At 43.8% G+C, this 21576-nt stretch overlaps 2 protein-coding genes across 4 annotated transcripts in view; one reads left to right on the forward strand and one right to left on the reverse strand.

The window, feature by feature from the left end:
- CPM (carboxypeptidase M) overlaps positions 1 to 6723 on the forward strand; it is a 62133-nt gene extending 55410 nt beyond the window's left edge. The window contains exon 8 of the mRNA XM_029597224.1: positions 6072 to 6723. Coding sequence (XP_029453084.1) covers positions 6072 to 6305 — 234 coding nt within the window. The 3' untranslated portion in view covers positions 6306 to 6723. The remainder of the gene's footprint in view (positions 1 to 6071) is intronic.
- Positions 6724 to 18097: 11374 nt separating this feature from the next.
- The window catches only part of MDM2 (MDM2 proto-oncogene), a 47921-nt gene continuing 44442 nt past the window's right edge, over positions 18098 to 21576 (reverse strand). For all 3 annotated transcript variants that reach the window (XM_029597226.1, XM_029597227.1, XM_029597225.1), the window contains exon 11: positions 18098 to 20506. In XM_029597226.1, the coding sequence (XP_029453086.1) occupies positions 19937 to 20506 (570 nt within the window). In that variant the 3' untranslated portion in view covers positions 18098 to 19936. The remainder of the gene's footprint in view (positions 20507 to 21576) is intronic.

The raw sequence follows: 21576 nt of genomic DNA on the forward strand, positions 1-21576 counted from the left end.
AGCAGGCTGCTATTATGTGGGATCCTGATATACCTTCATAAATAACCAGGTTTTTACTTCCTTTCTAAAAATTTATATTTGATTGTAACCATAATTCAACAAGGGAGTGAGTTCCATATTTTGGGGCCTGCCAATGAAATTGCTCGATCTTACTTGACAGAGGTGTGCTGATTGCACCGAAGGAATACTTAGTAAGATTTTGGGGCAGATCATAGATTGCGCTGTGGGGCATGAAGTCTAATAGCTGCATTTGGCCAGTCTGTTTGCTCCTTGTAAATTTTGTGTGAAAATACACAATTTTATTTATTTGAAGTTTTTATATACCGACATTCATTTAGTAACATCACATCAGTTTACAGTCAACAATATTTCGCAGCAGCGCTAAGAAAACATAGCGAATAGCGGCAGTGCTTTACAAATAAACTTAGGAGGAAGAGTAACATAGATTAAATGCCAAACATGCTGGAGGTTAAATAAGTAAACTAAGCTAGCTTTGTAGTCAATTCAATACATAAAACTAAACCTTAGACTCTCTTGCAGTTTAGTCAAATAACCAGACCTTGATCCACCTAGCTGGCCTGTAACTAAAAAGCTAGATTAGAACAGGGCCTTAATCTCAATTATCCAAACTTGGATGCACCTGACTGGTCTCAAAGGAGCTATGAGATATAAAAATGAATAGAAATATAACCAATACGAGGACAAAAATGGCCCGTCGCTTTCTAACTAAAGACCCTTAACTTCCTGACATCTTGTAGTGAGCTTTTGTGATAGTACCTTCCATAATTCAGGGCTTTGCACATAATAAAGGTGTTCCCTGTACGTACCTGGATCAGTCCAGACAGTGGGTTATGTCCCCAATCCAGCAGATGGAGTCAGCACAAGCTTTGAGGGGGCGTATCCATATATACTACTACCCCCTCTGCAGGAGTTCAGTATCTTCTGACTCCAGCAGATGCGAGTAGAGGAATCAGGTTTCTACATTCCCTGGGATGGGTAGTGAACTCCAAGAGCTCCCTCATGCCCTGAAAATTAGCAGGTAAGTAATAATTTTCTTTTCTCGCGTTTCATCAGAAAGCAGGAACATCAAGATATTCTGAGGCAGATCGCAAGGACATTCATGGGTGAACCGTAAGACGGTGACTTTGAAAGTGGCACACTTGTGCATATGTGTGCTGGCTCGCAGCCAGAGACGCAGCTATTTTATAATACGTGCACGTTATAAAATAGGCTGAACGTGAGCATGTGTGCGCAAATCCCGCTGCCATCGTGGATTTTAAAAGGGGAGACTATTCACGCCATTGCCAGTTCCCCAGCTTGTTCTCCTCTAGGAACTTATCCAAACCTTTTTAAACCCAGTTACACTGACTACCGTAACCACATCCTCTGCCATCAAATTCCAGAGCTTAATTATATGTTGAGTGAAAATTTTCTCAGATTTGTTTTAAACGTGCTACTTGCTAACTTCATGAAGTGCACCCTGCTCCTTCTGCTTATCTGAGAGAGTAAATAACCAATTCACATTTACCTGTTATAGACCTCTCATGATTTTTGTAGACCTCTATCATATCCCCCCTCAGCCGTCTCTTCTCCAAGCTGAATAGCCCTAACCTCTTTAGCCTTTCCTCATAGGGGAGCTGTTCCATGCCCTTTATCAATTTGGTCGCCCTTCTCTGTACCTTCTCCAGTGCAACTAATCTTTTGAGATGTGACCAGAAATGCACACAGTATTCAAGGTGTGGTTTCACCATGGAGCGATAGAGGCATTATGATATCTACCATTTTATTTGTCATTCCCTGCCTAATAATTCTTAACATTTGCTTTTTTGACCGCCACAGCACACTGAACCAACTATTTCAATATCATCCGCTATGATACCTAGATCTTTCCTGGGTGGTAATTCCTCATGTGGAACCTAACATGTAACTATACCAAGGGCATATTTTTCCCTATGTGCATCACTTAGCACTTATCCACATTAAATTTCATCTGCCGTTTTGATGCCCAATCTTCCAGCCTCACATGATCCTCCTGCAGTTTCACAATCTGCTTGAGATTTAACTACTCTGCATAATTTTGTCATTCTCAGATTTGATCACCTCACTCGTCATATTTATAAATGTATTGAAAAGCACCAGTCCAAGTACAGATCCCTGAGGCACTCCACTGTTTACCCTTTTCCACTGTGAAAACTGATCATTTAATCCTGTTTCCTGTATTTTTTTTATCAATTATAGTTTATTAATCATGTGTGAGAAACGAGACAAAACTGAATACAACAATACACACATGTAACTTACATATTATAGTATGAAATGGGTCTTGGACACAGAAAGTTGCAGGCAGATCATCTCTGGAAGGCTGTTTCCTTGGAGATGCTGGATTGGTTAGTGCTCACGAAGAATGCGAACCTCCTGTGTTGGAGGGCTCACGGTCAGTTGTGGTGATGGTGCAAGCTTACTGGAATGCTGAGGAACAGCAGTGGAGCATCAATTGATTGGAAGCATGGGCGATATGGCTGGCGTGCTTGCGTCTTGCTGAGCATTTAGAGGCTCAGATGGTCCACATGTTGGACATCAATCAGGGCAGCACCAGGTGTCAGAGGAGATAGATGTGCTCATGGTATGGGAGGAACAATATTTGCCTTCCGCATTGCCGGAAAGGACAATGTAAGGGACCGACTTTCTCTGCAGGAAGAGCTTGGACCCAGGAGAGTGGGAGTTAGCAGACGAAGCCTTTCAGCTCATTGTGGAGCTCTAGGGCTGCCCATACCTAGACTTGCTGGTGACTTCCAACAATGCAAAAGTGTGGCAGTTTTTTAGTCTTAGAAGGGACCCAAAAACGCTGGGCAGGTGTGGCCACATGGCAGCCTACTTTGCCTTCCCATCCTAGTCTCTGATAGGCAGGATCATTCAGAAGATTGCAAATCAGGCAGACACCTTACTGTTGGTGACTCCGAATTGGCCCGGAGGCTGTGGTATGCTGATCTGCAGACTGGTGGGCAGTCCCCTCCAACTGCCGCCTCAGAAAGATCTGTTGTGGCAGGGACTCATTCTTCACAAAGATCTGGGTCGATTTCTGTCTTATGGTTTGGTCGTTGAGAACTAGGTTGAAGCGTCACCTGCTGTGATTTCCACCTTAGGGCCAAGAAATTTTCTGTCTCTGGCCTATGTGAGAGCTTGGAGAATTTGAGGCCTGCTGTGCAGAATGTGGTTCTCAGCCTCTCAAAATGATTAGTCCATTTATTTTGGAATTATCACAGGAAGGATTGCGTGAAGGTTTGGCCCTTAACACCTTGAAGATTCAAGTGACGCCTCATTTTGTTATAGGAGGCGAGTCAATGGTGGGCCTCTTCTCATCCTGATGTCTGTTTTTGAAGGGAGTTGAGCATCTTCGTCCTCCCTTGCGACTGCCAGTGCTTCTGTGGAACCTTAATTTGGTTCTGAATTTCTTGGCAGGTCTGACTTTTCAGCCACTATCTGGCCTTTCCTTGCGGCTGTCTACTTTGAAGACCTGTTTTTCCAGTGGCAATCTGATCTGCACGTCTGGTTTCCAAGCTGTGGACTCCTCCTTACCATGAGCCTTTTCTGCTTCGGACTGTGCCTTCCTTTTTGCCAAGTGGTTTTGGAGTTTCATTTAAATCAATCCATTTCCCTGCCCACATTGCACAGGGCCAGAGATGAATGAATATACTCTTTTGTGTACCTTGTATGCTTGATTGTTACTAAATCTGTCCGGAAGTCTGATTTCCTGGTGGCAGTAAACAAGGTGAAATGGTGATGCAGGTAACTATAGCCTGTTGGGTTAAGGAAGTCATGGCCACCTATGTGGATGCAGAGATCCCTTTGCTGAAGCAGAATAGATCGCATTCCATGAGGGCTCAGGCAGTATCGTGGTCAGAAATTCAATTCTCCTGTCGATTTGCTGAGTGGCGATGTGATAATTACACTCCTTTTCCAAGCATGATGCTTGGATGTTCAGGCCCGGGAGGATGCTGCGTTTGCACGGGCAGTATGGCATGGACAGTGAGCAGCCTCTTGCCCTGTTTGGGTGTAGGTTTGGTACATCCTTGTGGGAATTGGCCTGCCTGAGTGCAGAGGAAGGAAATTACTACTTACCTTCCTCTAAGGAAGGCAGGCCAATCTACAACCCACCCTCTGCTGCCAATGTTTGCCTTTGCTTCTCCCTTTAGGTGAAGACGCTGCAGAATGCTGCTCCTGCTATTCGTTTGAAGACTGGTAAGGGGCTTAACCAGCTCCTCAGTTTACTGAAAGTTCTTTTGACTGAGCTCAGTGTTCCCTATTGGTTGGGAGCATGAGTGGTTGATTATCAATCATTTTTAGTATAATCAGTTTGGCTTTTCCAGAGAATACTGGCAGGCTGATGTCAGGACAGAGCTATATATCCACGATATCAACTTTTACTCCATCTCCATCTGCTGGTAGAGGTGCACAACCCACGTGTGGGACTTGGGTCTGCTTTCCTTAGAAGAAAAGAAATTATCAGGTAAGTAGTAATTTCTCCTTTGGAGATGTGTATGTGGGTGAAAGGGCTGCTCTGGTTAATATTGATACAAGTATAAAGCAAATTCTGGAATATTTTTAATACTGGTTATGTGGACTTATAAAAAGGGACAATCTAAAGAAGAAAATTGACAAAGACTTAGCAATAAGAGCATAACTTTCAAAGCTGCACAGGTGCACCCCTACACCCAGAGGGGCACATGCAAAGTTGCTTCAGTAACCTGCAGGAATACAATCTGTGCAAACATGCCACGTGGATGTGAAAGCCGTTCACCGTACTGAATAAATCAGAAAAGTGCCTACTTGTCCATCTAAGATGCACTTTTCAGACTGACTTGGCTAAGTAAGGTTGAGGAAATCTGAGAAGTGCTACTTAGATGGATAAGTCTTAAAAACACTACTTATTCATCTAACAATTTTCAGTCTTTTCTGACTTGTCCAACCAACTTGCTCCTTGCTGCTACTTAGCCAGATAAATCAGAACGTGTCTGGATAAGTGCTGCTACTGAGCAGGATAAGTGTGCAGAAATATTTTACTTCCAGTTATAAAGGGATAAGCGAGTAGATCTTAACTTGCGTTCAGATGCATTTACCTCCCATAAGTTGGCTTTTATTTGCATAAGTCGGGGGATTTTATAACATGTGTGCAGCAATTAAATACTAATTTTTCCCAATAAGTCTACTAACTTGTCCAGTCTCATCTGCTGCTCATAAAGACCTTCCTGGCACTTCAGCCTGAAGTCCTCCCACCCAGTCATTTTCACTTTTAAGTTGTTTAATCCTGCTCTATAGCTGGAGCAAGTGATTGTAAATATGCACAAGCAAGGTACTACATTTACATGTGTAAATTGCTTATAAAATAGCAACTTACGTAAATGTTGTCCTCTCCCTGGAGCACCTCAGCCCACCCCTTTTTTACATATGTAAATTTATTCACGGACCCTGATCTATGGGTGTATGTTGAGGTTTTTTAAAATAGCACATACCCACATCTATAGTGTCTTACATGTGCGAGTGCTAGTTTTATCTGCACAACTTTTGAAAATTCCTTTTTAAAACAGAGGGAGCAATAGAGTTGAAAGGGGAATTTTTCTTTCATGGATCTAGCGTTAGCTGGGAATTGGGTTAAAGAGTTGGTCGAACTGCCAGGTGCTCACATGCATAGTAATGCTGCTTTTCTCTTAACACAAGACTTTGGTCAGACTGGGGTCCATCAAGCCAAGTATCCTGTTTCCAAGAGTGGCTAATCCAGGTCACAAGTACCTGGTAGGATCCCAAAAGTTCGACTGATTCCAGGCTGCTTATCGCAGGGATAAGCAGTGAATTTCCCCCAAGTCCATCTTAATGGTTTATGGGCTCCAGGAACTTTTCCAAACCTCTTTTTTTTTTTAAATCCTGCTACACTAAAGCTTTCATCACATCCTTTGGCAATGAATTCTGGAGTTTGAGTATCTCTTGTCTTTAGTTTTTTACCTAGTAACTTCAGTGTGTCCCCTAGCCTTTGTACGTTTTGACAGTAAACCTCTTGGTGTTCTCTTGTATTTTAGGTCACAGTACCAGGCTACAAATCAATAACACAGAAGCTGGAAATCCCCGCAGCCAATGACCCATACTCTGCCTTCAAATATGACATCGTCACTGCCTTCCTCACCGTGCCTACCACAAAAACCATCTTGTGTCCAGTAGCGACTAAGGCTGACATTGACAATGGTGCCATACCGGTGCAGCTCAATGCTTTCACCCTCATCTTTTTAGGCACGCTATTGTTAATGGTTGTATAAATTAAAAAAAAAAAGCTTTAATAAGGCAGTGGACTATAGGGAATTTCAGTGCAAAACTACAGTTGGTTTTTTAAAGACAATTTTGACACAAAGCTGGCTGTTTTTAAATAAAATCATGGTACTGTTTACATTTCTTAAACTTACTCTATTTGTTTTTAGCCTATTTTGTATTATATGTAAAGTAGGGGTTTTGTACAGGGGTGGGTTGTCCTGCATTATAGTTAAACCTATACTGCCTTTATCCTGCAGAGGCACCTCGGGGCAGTAGAGCTGTTTGTTATCCTTTGGGACGGTTGGAAGCTTTGTGTTATGTGCTCCTTCGGTTGAATGTGCTGCCTCTTTTTTTTAAATGGAAAATGCTGTTGTGTGTCTCTGGATGCAAAGTCTTTTGGGGGCAATAAAATCTACCGTATGATGATTGGTATTCCTCAATCTGAAACAGTACGGTTGATATTGTCACTAGTAATGGCAGGCATATTACGGAGGAAAGCTACTATGAATTGTTCTGGGCTAACTTTCCTCCTCTTGAAAATGTTTTCCTTTTATAGATCAGAGTTTTTGCATTTGATATTACATGACACATTAAAAAATGATCGGACCATGGGATTGGTTCCAAAGTTAATTTAACAGAGGATAAGCATAGAAACTGGGGGTTACAAAAGACAAAGTCAAGACTATGGTGTATCTTTATGGGGGTTTATTGATTAATTGCTCTCAGCCCAAACCAGCCATTACCTCGAGAAAGGAGGAGATGTGGGAGGAGAAGCATTAGAGTTGATTGAAGTCACCAGCTAAGATGGTATGGGATAAGTCCACAGGTAATGGGGCTAGAGTTTCTAACAGGGGTGATAGATCAGGGTTTAATAAACTAGGAGGGCAGTAAACAACACAAAGATTAACAATAGAGGTTGAAATCAGTAAGAGTTCAGAGGGATTTTTTTTTTAAATTAAGGCTTTCTTACAGGGATACAGGGAAGCCTTGATAATGGCATGTAATCCTCTATGAAGATTTGTTTAATATTGGCAACTGATAAGCTGCTAAAGGAGCAGATAATTGCTAATTCTCACACATGGAATACAAATTTATGAGATTTTCTGAAGGACAGCAATTTATAAAACTTAGCAAGCACTAATGAAAGTCTATCTTAGATTTAGTAGGCACTGGCTAATTGTGCATGAGATTTTCTGCTGTTGTAAAGCCTACTTCGTGGCAGAAAACTTTTCAGGATGCAATGACAATCACTTAGAGTAGAAGCAGATGCTCTAATCAATCCTGATTGTGTATGGAAATTGGTTTCTCTCAGCTCTGCTTGCAGCAGAATTTATCGGTCGTAGCCACAACACAAATTGCTAGAACTGCAGCTCTTCCTCACCAGGGGAGACCCAAACCTGCTCAGCCAGGCTCCAGCTTTCAGAGGATCAGCTGCAGTTTGGGATCTGTGAGCCCAGTCTCCCCTCCCTGACCCTCTGTCCCAGCAGCTTCCTTTTCAAGCCAGAAACCTGTGGTGGTGGAGGAAGGAAGGGACCTGATCGAGGAGGCTGGGCTCAAGCCATCTTGTGCTAGGAGACAGTTGATAATGGTAGATTCCCTCCTCCCCATCACCACATTGATTCAGATAATGATGTTGGCCCCACCATTTTACATGTGTTGCCAAAATAATATACATACTGATTAAAGTAGAGAAGAGGAAAGGGAAAGCTTTACAAAACAGCAGTGGAGTAAAATGACAGGTTACGGAAAGCACAACATGGAGTAAACTTGGGTTAACCTTGGCCCTGGTCACGGTTCATTCTGGGCTTGGTGACAGGATACCACATCGTCGTCTGCTGCTGCCGCTGCCACCATTTCTCCTCTTTCCCCCAAGATTATGCAGAGTTTTATACACAGAGCTTGGAGTTTCTCAAAGGGGACCAACCTTCCCTATACTGGGATGGGGGCGCATATACTGTAAATCCAGCCTCCCACAGTGTACCCAAAGAGGTTGAGACAATATTTAAAGGGTATCCTATGATAGAGCAGGGGTTTTTTGCATTTGAGTAAGAAAGTTCTTCCCTTTTTGCAAAGAGTGCTGTTGGTTACTTCCACGAGGAGCAGTCATACTGGGTTGCGTGGGATCTACCCACACAACCCAGTATGAGATTCTTGACCCCACGAGTTCAGGAACTGAGGATGTATAGCTTCATCCAGAAAGCCTCAGCCTCTGAAGGCCTTATTAAATTGCACTTTGCTATAAAGAATGTTTTTACTATTGAGCTAGGGGCCTGTGGGCACCCCTCCCCTCAAATCTCTTGTATCCGCACAAGACAAAGTCCATGATACACAATAAGCAACCTCTAACACGGAAAGAGCATGATGTGCAGGTCACAGCAGCATTTGTTTCTGGTTAACAGCAGGGGCCACAGTTAAATGCATGTGGTGACATTGCAGAGGGGGCCACTCACTTCCATAATTAATTTAAAATGAGAGCGCACAGCTCTGATAACAGACCAAGCTTTCAAGCACCTTCACATTGTAGGCTGGGCAACTTTTGCAAATGCTGTCAGCTCTTCATTGCCAGACCATTTGTGATTAAATCTGTATTTCTAACTTCCCATCAGATGTTCTGCTTGACAGTGTTCTAACTCTGCTCAGACATAAGGAGAAAGAATGTCTCTTACGCATGTATCACTCCGCCTTTGGGTATTGTATTCTTGTAACAGAGCAGAGGGCTCATGGACCCAATCGCATGGAGGTTGGCGCGTGCCTCTAGCAGGGCTCATTACCACTCTGCCAACACCAGCAAAGCTTGAAGGGCACCAGCTGAGCATGCCAGCCTTGCAGCTAGTCCAACCCAAAACCCATGCAGGAGTCTTCCCTTCCCCCAAAGCCTTAGCTTGCCTATGTACTGCTCCAGCCCAGCCTGCTCACCGCCAAGGCTGAAATCAGAGCCTCAGGAAGTACCAAAGCCATTACCAGAGACAAGAATGAAAATGCAGCTTGTACAGCCACCGAGATGTACAGGCCCAGTCAAATTATGGAACTTGATTCAACTTTCTGGACACGGCCCTGGGTCATGTTCAGAAGGGTTAATTACATACGTCTCCAAACATGAAAGACAGCACGACCACTTAATCTGAGAGAGCTCCATGCCAACAGCAGGATTACTAAATTTCTATACCATCCTCAACACCACTATTACATTTCCTCACAAACAGCTGTGCTGGATTCCTCCTTGAGTACCACCAAATACGTGCATGTTTATGGCCTTACAAAGGGCATTTTGTTCTATTTAGCACCATCCCCCCACCTCAAACTATGACAAAATGGAATCAGGAGGCAAAGCTGTGATGGATTTAATTCTATCAGTGGTGAGGTAAAGAGACAGCAGCCAGGAAGTCCATCTCTGTCCCATCCATAAACCACATAACTGAAAGTCGATAACTCCGAGCTCCACTGCCTGCTGTATGGCGATGGTCATGTTATCTCCTACCCTAGAACATAAACCTGACAGAGGACTGTAGGAGAATCAGGAAAAGATAAATTATGGATTTTCCAGAAAAAGCAAAAATTAAAAAAATTAAAATTTTACCTACTTAACCAAGAAGGACTAGGCATAGGTGGGCCTGACACCAAGTGCACCTAGGAGCTGTAAGTTAGCTATAAAGACATTTATGCAATAACGAAACCTCCTGGCCAGTTTCAATTAAAATTATTCAATAGCAAAATTCAACCAATTCTCATCTACGGGAATGGGGCCCATTATGAACCACAAACTATACAAAATGGGACCAAACCCCATACCCCCAAGTCTGTACCATACAGGTGCAGAGGCACTGCTTAGTAGGAAACTAGGCCATCTCTTACCACGAGGCCTGATCAGGACAGTACAAAGCAGCACCAGATCCTAGGAACCTCCTGGCTCTCTTCTGTACTCTGATTGTCAGGCCGTGAAAGTTGCTTGAATCTTACTAATAGTGGGTGGATGGATATTATTCCATTAGGAGCTGCATGCTCCAGTTAAACACTGGGCTAGGGCAAGACCTGTCACTGAGTCACGTCATGACTCAGTGACGATGTGCACTATTTTCTTAGAGAAGCTAGTTTAAGTCAGATTGATTGCTATACAATAGTGAAGCTGATTTTAACATGCAGTGAGGATTCCTTGCGTAGGGGGTGGGATGAGAAAAAGGTCTTTGATTTGGTGCAAAATGCACTTGTTGTGTCAGCAGCATGAACGAGATGCAGTTCCTGCTGCACTGAAGAGTTTGCAGCTTGCAGCCCAGCCCGTTTGTGATCGACTTGGTAGGTTGGACCATTGTCACCATGCATATTCGTTCCCTTTCAGAACTCCCTAAGGAAAAATAAGGAGCTGCAGGAATGTGCACCAGCTTTTTATGCTGAGAGCATGTATAGATTTGAAAATACAAAAACTACATGTTGTAGCATCCCCCAGTCTGACCCTGCCCCCTGAAGTACCTCCACTGAAGGCAGATAAAAGTACTTTTGCCTGCAGGGACGATGGATCATCAGACTGGCAATTTACACAAATTTTGAAAATCGACCTCCATATTTATAAAGTAGGGGGACAGGAAACTTCATAGACAGCCGGCCCCAACTATAGTCTATAAAAGAATTTGCACCAAAATGTGCTAAGCATTCTTTTGAACATTTATTTGCTAATTAACAGCCCATTTTTCCAGCACAGATGTCAAGCTAAGTCAGGCCTCCTTCCAGGCTCTTGGCTTGTATGGCATAGGGAGCACCCTTTGTCACAATTCAGAAACAGTCAAGATCACAAGACAATTCCCTGGCAGCCAGTGAGGCCGCACTAAGAATGGCAGAACTTTCTTAGGGAAGGTCTACAAAGCAGAGCAAAAGCCCAAGATAGAAATGAAACAGGCTGGAGAGGATTTCAGAAAAGGTGAGGGAAGAGCACGCACAAATGCTGCGAGGAACTCCAGCAACCTCCCACATCATTTCCTTACTGCAGGGACTCCAGCTCTATAATTTACAGCTAGCAGGAGTGGGTGGATGTCAGGTTTTCACATGTTGTTAGGAGTGGGGGAGGGCACCATTGACTCACCTCCAAATTATCAGACACATCAATTCCTGAAGAATCCAGGGCCATCCAGCTGTTCAGTGCCAGAATCCAGCCTCAGCTGCTTCCTGGAGCAGTGCTGCCAACCTGAGGACAAGCGTTTCCCTGTCTACAGCTGATTTAAGAGAGACAATGAGGCCTCGCAGCACTTCGCTAGTAGCAGAGATACGATTTTAGATTTATCTTATAGTTGATGCTTCTGTATTTATGTTGTTCACTGCGTTGTAGCCTCTGTGGGAGGAGCAGCCTATAAATGTGACATATTTTAGTATGTACACTGCATTTCAAGAGCAAGTCATGACCAGTCCTGCTCCTTTATGATAAGCTGACTAGCCCCATTACCAGTCGTTTCCCTTTCAGTCAAGCCTCTGAGCTCTCTGCCCCATCTTCCTAAAATCACCAAGTATACCAACAGTAATTGTACCATTAGCACTACAAAGCAGAAGAGACTAGATCCTACGATGATGGCTACAGCAGTGCCCAAGGGGGAGGGAGTGGTGCTAGGAGAGAGTCATGGAGGCTTTTGGGATAGAGGGATTTAGACAAGGATAAAGCTGTAGTTGTATACTTGGACACAAGCTCAACTTTTCATATTATTTAGCACCATTTTCTGAGCAAATGCCTGATTGATAATGGCACGTTTAAGTCTGCACTCAGCTGGTTCAACTCCTTTAAGAGTAGAACCTACCAGCTCAACAGGAACTCAAGTATCATTGCAACCTCAACATTGCACTCGTGGCAGTCGAGGGGGTTCTGTTCCATTACCTACACTCTTTAGCTTGTATCTTTTGGTCCTGGCCACCCTGATTCATAGCCTTGACTTTGGCTGGTTTTTTTACATTGATAATATCCAGCTTCTTGCTAGTTAAATTTAAAGAGCACCTGAGATTGTAAATGGGCTTTGTTCATCCATGCTAAAAAGTAAACCCTGAAAAATCAGAAGTAATGGAAAAAACTATTACCAAATACCGTAAAACCACTTACCACGTACGGCGCGCAAGTCCATGCGCCTGAGAGAACCTTCCCATATAATATGTTCCTTAATAAGGATCTCACCCAACAGAAGAAAGTCAGCCGCCTCAAGGCAGCCCAGGGTGGGATGGTGGACTGGCTTGCACTACTTCGAGGAAACAAAATTATCAGGTAAGAAGTAATTTCACCTTCCTCTTCATCCAGGCAAGTCCGTCCACACCAGTGAGATGTACTAAAGCTGCACCCCAGAAGGGCAGGCGGCTACGTGAGGCCCAAGCAGCGGACAAATCCTCCTGCGCAGCCAAATCTGTTACTATCTGGCAAACATATGCAAGGAAGACCATGTCACCGCTCTACAGATCTCTGCTGGAAAAAGCAAATGCAATTCCACCCAGGAAACCACCTGCACCTGAGTCAAATGCGCTCTTATCTGCTTTGGAAGAAGTTTCCCAGCATCCACATATGCTGTCACCACTTCCTTAATCCACCGAGCCATCATGGCACGAAAGGCTGCCTCCCCCTTCTTCACTCCCTGATGAAGGAGAAAGAGCCAATTTCTCTTACAAAAGACATTGGTAAACTTCAGATACCACAATAATTGCTGCAGCACATTCAAAGGTCGTAATTTCCTGAATTCCTGTCTATCCAAACCCTTATTCAAGAATGGCAGAAAAACAGACTGATTCAAATGAAAATCTGAAACCACCTTTGGAAGAAAGGCAGGTACAGTCCTTAACTGGACCTATCTGACACGATAACCAAAAAGGGTTCTCTACATCACTGGTCCCCAATCCTGTCCTGGTGGGCCCCCAGGACAAGGTTGGAGAACACTGCTCTACATGACAAGGCTTGCAATTACAAAATCTAGAAACACAGTCTTCAGGGTCAATAACTGCAAGGAAAGACCCCGCAGAGGATGAAAGGTCAGACCCGCCAAAAAGTCAAGAACCAGATTCAAATCCCACAAAGGCACTGGGAAATGCAAGGGGGGGGGGGGGCTCTAAGGTGCTTCACACCCCTCAGATGCAAAGAGAGGGGCCTCTCCGATAACACGCTCTGGCAGGCACCTGCACCTTGAGCATGTTCAAGGCTAAACCTTTACTCAGACCTTCCTGTAAGAACTCTAGGATCAAAGGTATAAACGCTGAAGCAGGAAGGCAAAAATGGTCCTGACACCAATGTTCAAAGACACACCAGACCCAGATATAGGCCAAGGAAGTGGAAAATTTACCACTCGCAACAGAGTTTCCACCACTGGACCCAAATACTCCCAGGTTCAACAGTCGAGCCCTCTTAAAGGCCAAACTAAGACAAAATCGATCCGGATTGTCGTGAAATGCCAGTCCCTGATATAAGCACCCCCCCAAGCCTGGATGCCATGCTATCTTCTGTAGTAACCGACTGATCATGGGCCACAGCAGAAACGCATATAGCAACTTTCCCCGTGGCCAAGACTGAACCAACACATCCACTCCGCGTTCTAGAACATCCCAGGTCCGACTGTAAAAACGATCCACTTTCACGTTCTTGTGGCTCACCATTAGATCCAGAAAGGGCCAACCCCATCGTTCCACAATGAGCCAAAACACTTCAGGGACCAATTCTCATTCTTCTGGATCTAACTTGTGACAACTGAGATAATCCACCTGCATGCTGTTGGCCTCTACTATATGAGAAGCCAACAATGCTAGCAAAAGCAGTTCCACCCACGGAAAAAGGAGATCCATTTCCTGAGAAACTTGTTGACTTCGAGTCCCCCCCTTGATGATTTAAGTAGGCCACTGCTGTCACGTTGTCTGACATTACTTTCACCTCTTTTCCTTCCAACTGGGGTTCAAACTGCCGGAAAGCTCGCCGAATTGCTCGGGCTTCCAGCCGGCTGATGGACCAAAGATGCCTGTTTGGTAAACCACTGCCCTTACACCACCAGCTCCTGACAATAAGCTCCCCAACCCTGTACACTTGCATCTGTAGTGACCACCAACCAGAAATCTCCAACTCCATTCTTTTCTCCAGATGCTCCCAGCGGAACCAGCAGAGCAACTGTCTCATCTCTGGCGGCAAGATCAATGGCATCTTGTATTCCTGAGACTGAGGATTCCAGCGGGCCAAAAGGGACCTTTGCAGATGATGCATATGCATGTCCAAGGAACCTCTATCATTGCCGCGACATTGATCCCAGCAACTGTAGGTACAACCATACCGATAGAGAGACAGTCAGTCTCAGTGCTCGGACCTGCCCCCAGACCTTCTGAATGCAGGACTCTGGAAGAAACACCTTGCCCTGAGAATGCTACAGATTGCTCTTGGCCAAATTCTCTACCTATTCCAAGTGCTTGCAGCAACTGAACAGCAAGCAGAGATTTGGAAATTCATGGCCAGTGTCTCAAAGGCCCATTTCAAAATCATCTCAATCTTCTGGGTCCTGGGTATCCTTTAAGGCTGCATCTTCATCCACTGGAATAGTGGTATGTTTTCTCACCGCGCAGACCAGGTCGTCCACCTCGGGAAACCGGAGCTTTTCCCTAGCTTTAGGATCCATAGGGTACAAAGCCGCTAATGAACGATCCCCTTTAAAATTAGCCTCAGGAGAACTCCATTCCAAATCAATCAATTCTTGAACAGCCTCATGCAGAGGAAAAATCAGGACACCTTTCGCAAACTAACCATCACAGGATTCTTCTTCAGATCCTAAGCCTCTGCAGACAAGACCTCCTCACAACCAAGGCTGTAAAATCAAACCTGACATCTTGTCTCTGTGAAAGAGCCAAAACATTGTCCTGTGCAGCTCTGCATCTGGGAGAATCTCCTCCTCTTCCAAAAATTTGTCGGGATCTCCCATTGAGAATACCAACTCTTCCCAGGAATCTCACAAAGGATCCGTGTTGTCACCTTCTCCCCCAGCACATAAAACATAATAAATTGCCATACTGGGTCAGACCAAGGGTCCATTAAGCTCAGCATCCTGTTTCCAACAGTGGCCAAACCAGGCTCCAAGTACCTGTCAAGTACCCAAACACTAACTAGAACCCATGCTTCTGATGCCAGTAATAGCAGAGGCTATTCCCTAAGTCAACTTGATTAATAGCAGTTAATTGACTTCTCCTACAAGAACTTATCCAAACCTTTTTGAAACCCAGCTACACTAACCACATCCCCTTCTCTGTTTTACCTGTCTGGGAGGGGACAAAGCCTCCTTTGACTGCTTCTGCGATCCTGAGGAAGCTGCTGATGCGGGCACTCCCGATTCCACCTAAGAACATAAGAAATTGCCATGCTGGGTCAGACCAAGGGTTCATCAAGCCCAGCATCCTGTTTCCAACAGAGGCCAAACCAGGGCACAAGATCCTGGCAATTACCCAAACACTAAGAATATCCCATGCTACTGATGCAATTAATAGCAGTGGCTATTCCCTAATTAAACTTGATTAATAGCAGTGCTATTCCCTAAGTAAACTTGATTAATAGCCATTAATGGACTTCTCCTCCAAGAACTTATCCAAACCTTTTTTGAACCCAGCTACACTAATTACACTAACCACATCCTCTGGCAACAAATTCCAGAGCTTTATTGTGCGTTGAGTGAAAAAGAGTTTTCTCCAATTAGTCTTAAATGTGTTACTTGCTAACTTCATGGAATGCCCCCTAGTCCTTCAATTATCCGAAAGTGTAAATAACTGATTCACATCTACTCGTTCAAGACCTCTTATAATCTTAAACACCTCTATCATATCCCCCCTCAGCCGTCTCTTCTCCAAGCTGAACAGCCCTAACCTTTTTAGCCTTTCCTCATAGGGGAGCTGTTCCATCCCCTTTATCATTTTGGTTGCCCTTCTCTGTACCTTCACCATTGCAACTATATCTTTTTTGAGATGCGGCGACCAGAATTGTACACCTGGACCCTTCCTGCCCTTTACAAAAAGCCTGAAGACCTTTAAAAAATCCCACCCATGTCACAGTGGAAACATCCATTGCCTGAGTAGGGAAAGCCTCTTCCAAGCTCACCCCCATAGGAATTGGCAGTAGTGATGGCGGGGAAGACGTCTCCCCCCCTCTCCGGAGTTGCAGTTGCCATACTATCCTCATGTTAACTTGGAGCTCCTGAAGTCTCTGCAGGCACAAATCCCCCTGCAGAGACATCTCCTTGAGCCTCCACACATTTCTGGCAAATGCTTAGTGATCTTTTGGGGCTAATTACCTGCATATGACTCTCTCGACGCCATCTCTTCCCTGTGTGTGCCTTAGCAGCAGTGCTGCAAGCTCAAAATGGCAACTGATGCGTGGTTTCACAATGCTTTGGCACTTTGGTCCCTGCTCGCAATGCGGCCCAACGCAACGTTACTCCTGATCCTCCTTTGTGCGTGATCACTGCTGTCTCTGCCAACGTGGATTTTAAAAAAATAAATAAATTTTATTCACTGCACTGAAGCCAGTTAATGACCCTCAGCCGAACACCAGAGAAAACAGGGGTAGAAAGCAAGGACGACAAAACAGAGAGGAAGAGAATTTAACAGGGCTGAGGCCAAGGCTCCTTTATCCTACCACACTCTCCCCTCAGTCAGGAGGGGGCTAGGGCACCAGCCTTCACCTCACTCCTGTCCTGAGATAGCAGACGCTATCACCAAAGGAGGTCAGAACAGCCTGTTCAAGCTTAGCAGGCTGAAGTCTACAAGCAAGGATGCATGTCCATCACCTGCTGGAGACAGAGAAATGCTGGCTGGCTGATGTCTGTGGTGAGCTGTATGAGAGGGACGTTAGCGAGTCGTTCTCCGTCTCCACCTGCTGGTTGGTGCACAACTCACTGGTGTGGACTGGCTTGCCCAGATGAAGAGGAAAGGGTCTTTACCATCTCAGCTCTTACTCCCCCCCCTCCAAAAAAAAAATCAAAAATCAAATTTAGAGTCCAAAACTTGGGATTCAGGGGTTGGATGGTTACATAGAATTCCTGTAAGTTTTCTCATTGGCAACAATGTAAAATATCAGCTTCATTATCTAAATTAAAATAAAATGGACCTAATTCTAACATCTGATCTTTGAAAGAAACAAAGTCTCCAAAGCTGAATGTGTTGCACTGGAATTTCTCCAGTCCTTGGGGTGCTGGAATCTCTGCAGCTATCAGTCCAGGCTAACCCTGCAAAGGGAGGGCTGGAGTCAAACTGCAGATAGACACAAGGTCCTTCCACTTATCTGTTCATTTCTAACACTAATGCATCAGTCAACATTGTTTCAACATGCACCCAAGACAATACAGAAAGCAGAAGCGTCATTCCTCCCAGAATATCACCGATAAAGAAGCCGGTCATAGGGGCAAAGGCACACTTAGAGGGGGCCAGGCCAGCACATAGCTGGCAATAGATGATGAGATGGGCAGTTCAGGATCTGCTTTTTCAAGCTTGGTTCTTACTCTGAATGGTCTTCTTTCCAGACACTCTGCTATATAGTTTATAAATATGTAAATTAACCCAGGATTAGTCATGGAAAATGTTTACATCTTTATACATACTTTGTATCTGTGAGTAACCTTCACATTTCTCACTTCTCCTCAACCGGCAAAGCCCTTTAAACCACTTTTCTTTCTAATCCCTGTATGTTTGCCTTTATTAAAATTAAAAAAAAACCCATTGTGTCTTTTCCCCCATATGAATAAATTGCCCTTTTTAAGCTTTTGCACAATAATAACGGTTACACCCAATTCTCCATCTCTACTAGTTATGCTCTAGAACACAGGAGGAACGACAGCTGTACAGTTCTTGGAATTTAATGATTTGCATTTTTACATATAAAAGTCAGTAAAACAAAAAGTACTCACCCTACCTTTACCATACTGTTCACCCTCTGTACAGTACGAACAATAAAACATTGCAACCTTCCAGCACAAATATATTTTTAGAAAGTGTACATATTATAAGCTGTCTTTTAAACATACACAAATATATCTATATATACACATACATACACAATTTATTTCTCTCCGTTAACTACTTTTGTTCTTGCTGATTAGGGAAGCAGGTAGGTAGAGAACAGTTAGGCACAAGGTGCAAACACTAGTGCCTGAAAGTTTCATCCTTCAATCAAATTCTTCAGTAAGGCAGACGCAGATTTGTAAATCTAAAATTGCTAGAAAGTAGAGTCAACTTCCAAACCTGTACTTGCAGAAAATAGTGAGCACATCCTCTATTGCTGTATCCAAAGGAAATGATAAGTCCATGATGAGGTGGTCAGATTTGGTAAAACTGGAAAAAACGCTTTTGAAAAAAAAAGCATCTTGTCTTTCAGCTTCATGCTGTGCACACTGCAACTTTGGGTGTATGTCACAGGCTTCAGTGGTTAGCAACAGATTCCCTGTAGTGTTAGGGGAGTGCAGTGGGATGAGTCGCATGTCTCTCTCTACACTCAGCTCTAATACAAGTGTCATGGATTTCCCCCTTTCATGGTTTGTTTGTTTTTCTGCCAACCTAAATATCCTTCCACAGTGTTCTGACTAAAAGCACAGATCCAATCTGACAGGCAGTGGAAGAAAGCTTGCAGCAGTATTACTGTTCAGATGTGACAGAATGTAAAGCACTAACTACCAATCAGCTAACCTTTAAACTAGGATTTCTACCTTTTACGCCACTCTAGCTGTACCTGAAAGAAAGTTAGTCCTTGGGAGACCTGGAGGCATAACCTTGACTTGGCCTTACAAGCTGCTCTGCTCTCCATGCACTCTGTAAAGGCAGAACTACGCTGGTAAGGAACCAGCAGCAGCTCCCCACTCTTTCCTTATCCCATACTAATTCACAAATTCAATAAATTAAACAAACAGCCACTGCCTAGAGATTATATAATTCTATAAAGTTATAAAGAAAATAAATTAAAGATATTTTACACATATTAAATATATAGGAATAGCGGCTTTTATTTTACGTATTCAGCATCATCAGTGCATTAAAAGATTGATATTTTAATGTGGATTTTTACCACGGCCCCCACACTACCAGAGAGCTATAAACTTAAAGATGTGATTTTAGATCAGTTTACAGAAATTATATACCTGCTAAAAAAACCTGTTTAATACCTTACAAAAACCGCCAGAATGCATCAGATCATTGGTTAAAGTAGGAGCCTCATACAGCAGTTTAGGGTAATCAGGGCAAACTACAGCTTAGCAATTCTATTGGCCCCAATCTTTTGTATTTAGTGAGTTTATAGCCCAAAGTGTGCTGGTATACTCCTCATCCAGGTCAGAAAGCAGACACTCATGAAACTTCCCCCTAGACAGCTTTAGAAAGAGCGACTGGAACAAGGTGGCCACTCAGCTTCAACGTTGGAGGGCAGAGGCCTAGTAACCGGAAAAGCTTTGGAGACCACATCGATCAGATACCATCTGAGTGGTCCCAAAAGCTCCTGCGTACCTTCATGTCCAGATAATTCTTGTGCTGATCCAAGAAAAGTCACCGTGGACTGCAAAAAGTGCTTGTGTTGGAGTGTAATTATTCATTCTATACTCCCAACAGCCAAGCACCCACGCCATACAGCAAACATGCATTTTAGTAGCCATATAAAAATAAACTCTCTTCCAATCGGGGCGGGGCTTCAGTTCTAGCTAAAATAGGTCAGTACTATCATCTGGATAGGTTGCCTGCAAACCGGACAGGGCTTGTTTCGCTTTTTTAGCTTCTTGGCACAGGTGAAGCAGGCCATGAGGTGACCAGTCCTGCCATGAACGATGCAGCCATTCTTGGGCCTACTCTGACAGATAACACAGGGCTCTGTGCTGGTGAGGGGAAGGCTGCACTCCATGCTCTCCTCTCTGTCCTGGGCCTCGTCCTTCTCGGTTTCTTTGCAGGAATCCTGACTGCCACAAATAATGCTGCCAGATGTGGATGGCTGCGAGAAGTCCTCCGTTTCTTGGGAATCTAAGCTTTGTGCTGCTGTGTCCTCATTCTCTTCAGTAATTGGCTCTTTGCAATCCCCTGTCTTGGGTTTTTTACAGTCAGGAACGTCAAAGCCCTCTTCTGCATCTGGCTCGGCGGAGCGCTTTAATTTCTGGCCCCCTAACTTGCCACCTTTCTCATCGGGAAGCCAATCCTTGCGCAGCGCCCAGCATCTGGGGCAATGGCGTGGAAGAGGAGGGTTAATCTCATTGCACTCTGTGCACTTCCAGTAATCCTGCAGTGGGAGGTAGGAGAGAAACACAGTGAATCTTTGCCATTTTTTCCTAGTATGGACTATGGAAACAACTAGATTTTGAGGTTAAAACCAACACTGTCACGCATCTAGCAGTTAGAAAGCAAAGAGTTTATGAGCATGGTCTGAGCTGACACAGTAGATGGGACAACTGGGCAGGTCAGAAGCTCCTTATCTGCTGTATTCCTACATTACTACATAATGCCTTCCCCAGGACCTCAATTGGATGGAGCTTTTGCACCAGTGGAGCTAGGATTTCAGGCTCCAGTATATTTTTTGTATTTTATAAGCATTTGATACTCCACCTTTCCTAAAGGTAGGCTCAAGGTGGATTACATAAAGTAACAAGGCAATGATTTCATAAGCGATGGGAACTGTTGTGGTTCTCTGAAAAGAGACGCTTAGAGCCAACAGCTGTAGAGAAAAGCTTTTTTATTAAATGCTATAAAATACAAACCTTACATTTTAAATAAGGTCCCTTTATGCTGATGCCTTGCATGGCATTCTGCTTCTCTATAAACTCCCTCTCAAATGATTTTACTGATGATAAAGCATTAAACAGATTTTACACTTCCAAACCCTAAACTAGAACACATAATTGTCATAATTTCTATCATAATCAAATAACGTGAATGGCTGTATGATAGTTTTCTCTCGTTTTCCAAGTTACTTAAACCTCGTCTCGCATGTACTGGTTTTCTTGGAATTTTGTGGCATTAGCGGCCTTGGGTCGTTTCTAAGAATGTTTTCTATAACCTTGCAGCCTAGTCTTTTCTAGTTCTGCAGCATCTCTTTATCTAACTTCCAGCGTCTGTCTGTCTAGGAAAACAAGCACAAAGTTGAAGCACAAATGTCATTTTATAATGCTCAAAAATAAAAAATGTAGAAGAACAAGAATGACGACTTCCTGTGTGACATGCCAAAGTGTTTCACTGCCTCTTCACAAGTCATGTCAGTACATTTATTTAAAAATTTAAATTCCATCTCATTCAGCTAGGTGCTGCTCTGGGTGGATTACAATCGCATACAAACAGTAAAAAAACATTTAAACA

Source organism: Rhinatrema bivittatum, chromosome 4 (genome assembly GCF_901001135.1).
Source record: "Rhinatrema bivittatum chromosome 4, aRhiBiv1.1, whole genome shotgun sequence".
NCBI classification, from domain to species: Eukaryota; Metazoa; Chordata; class Amphibia; order Gymnophiona; family Rhinatrematidae; genus Rhinatrema; species Rhinatrema bivittatum.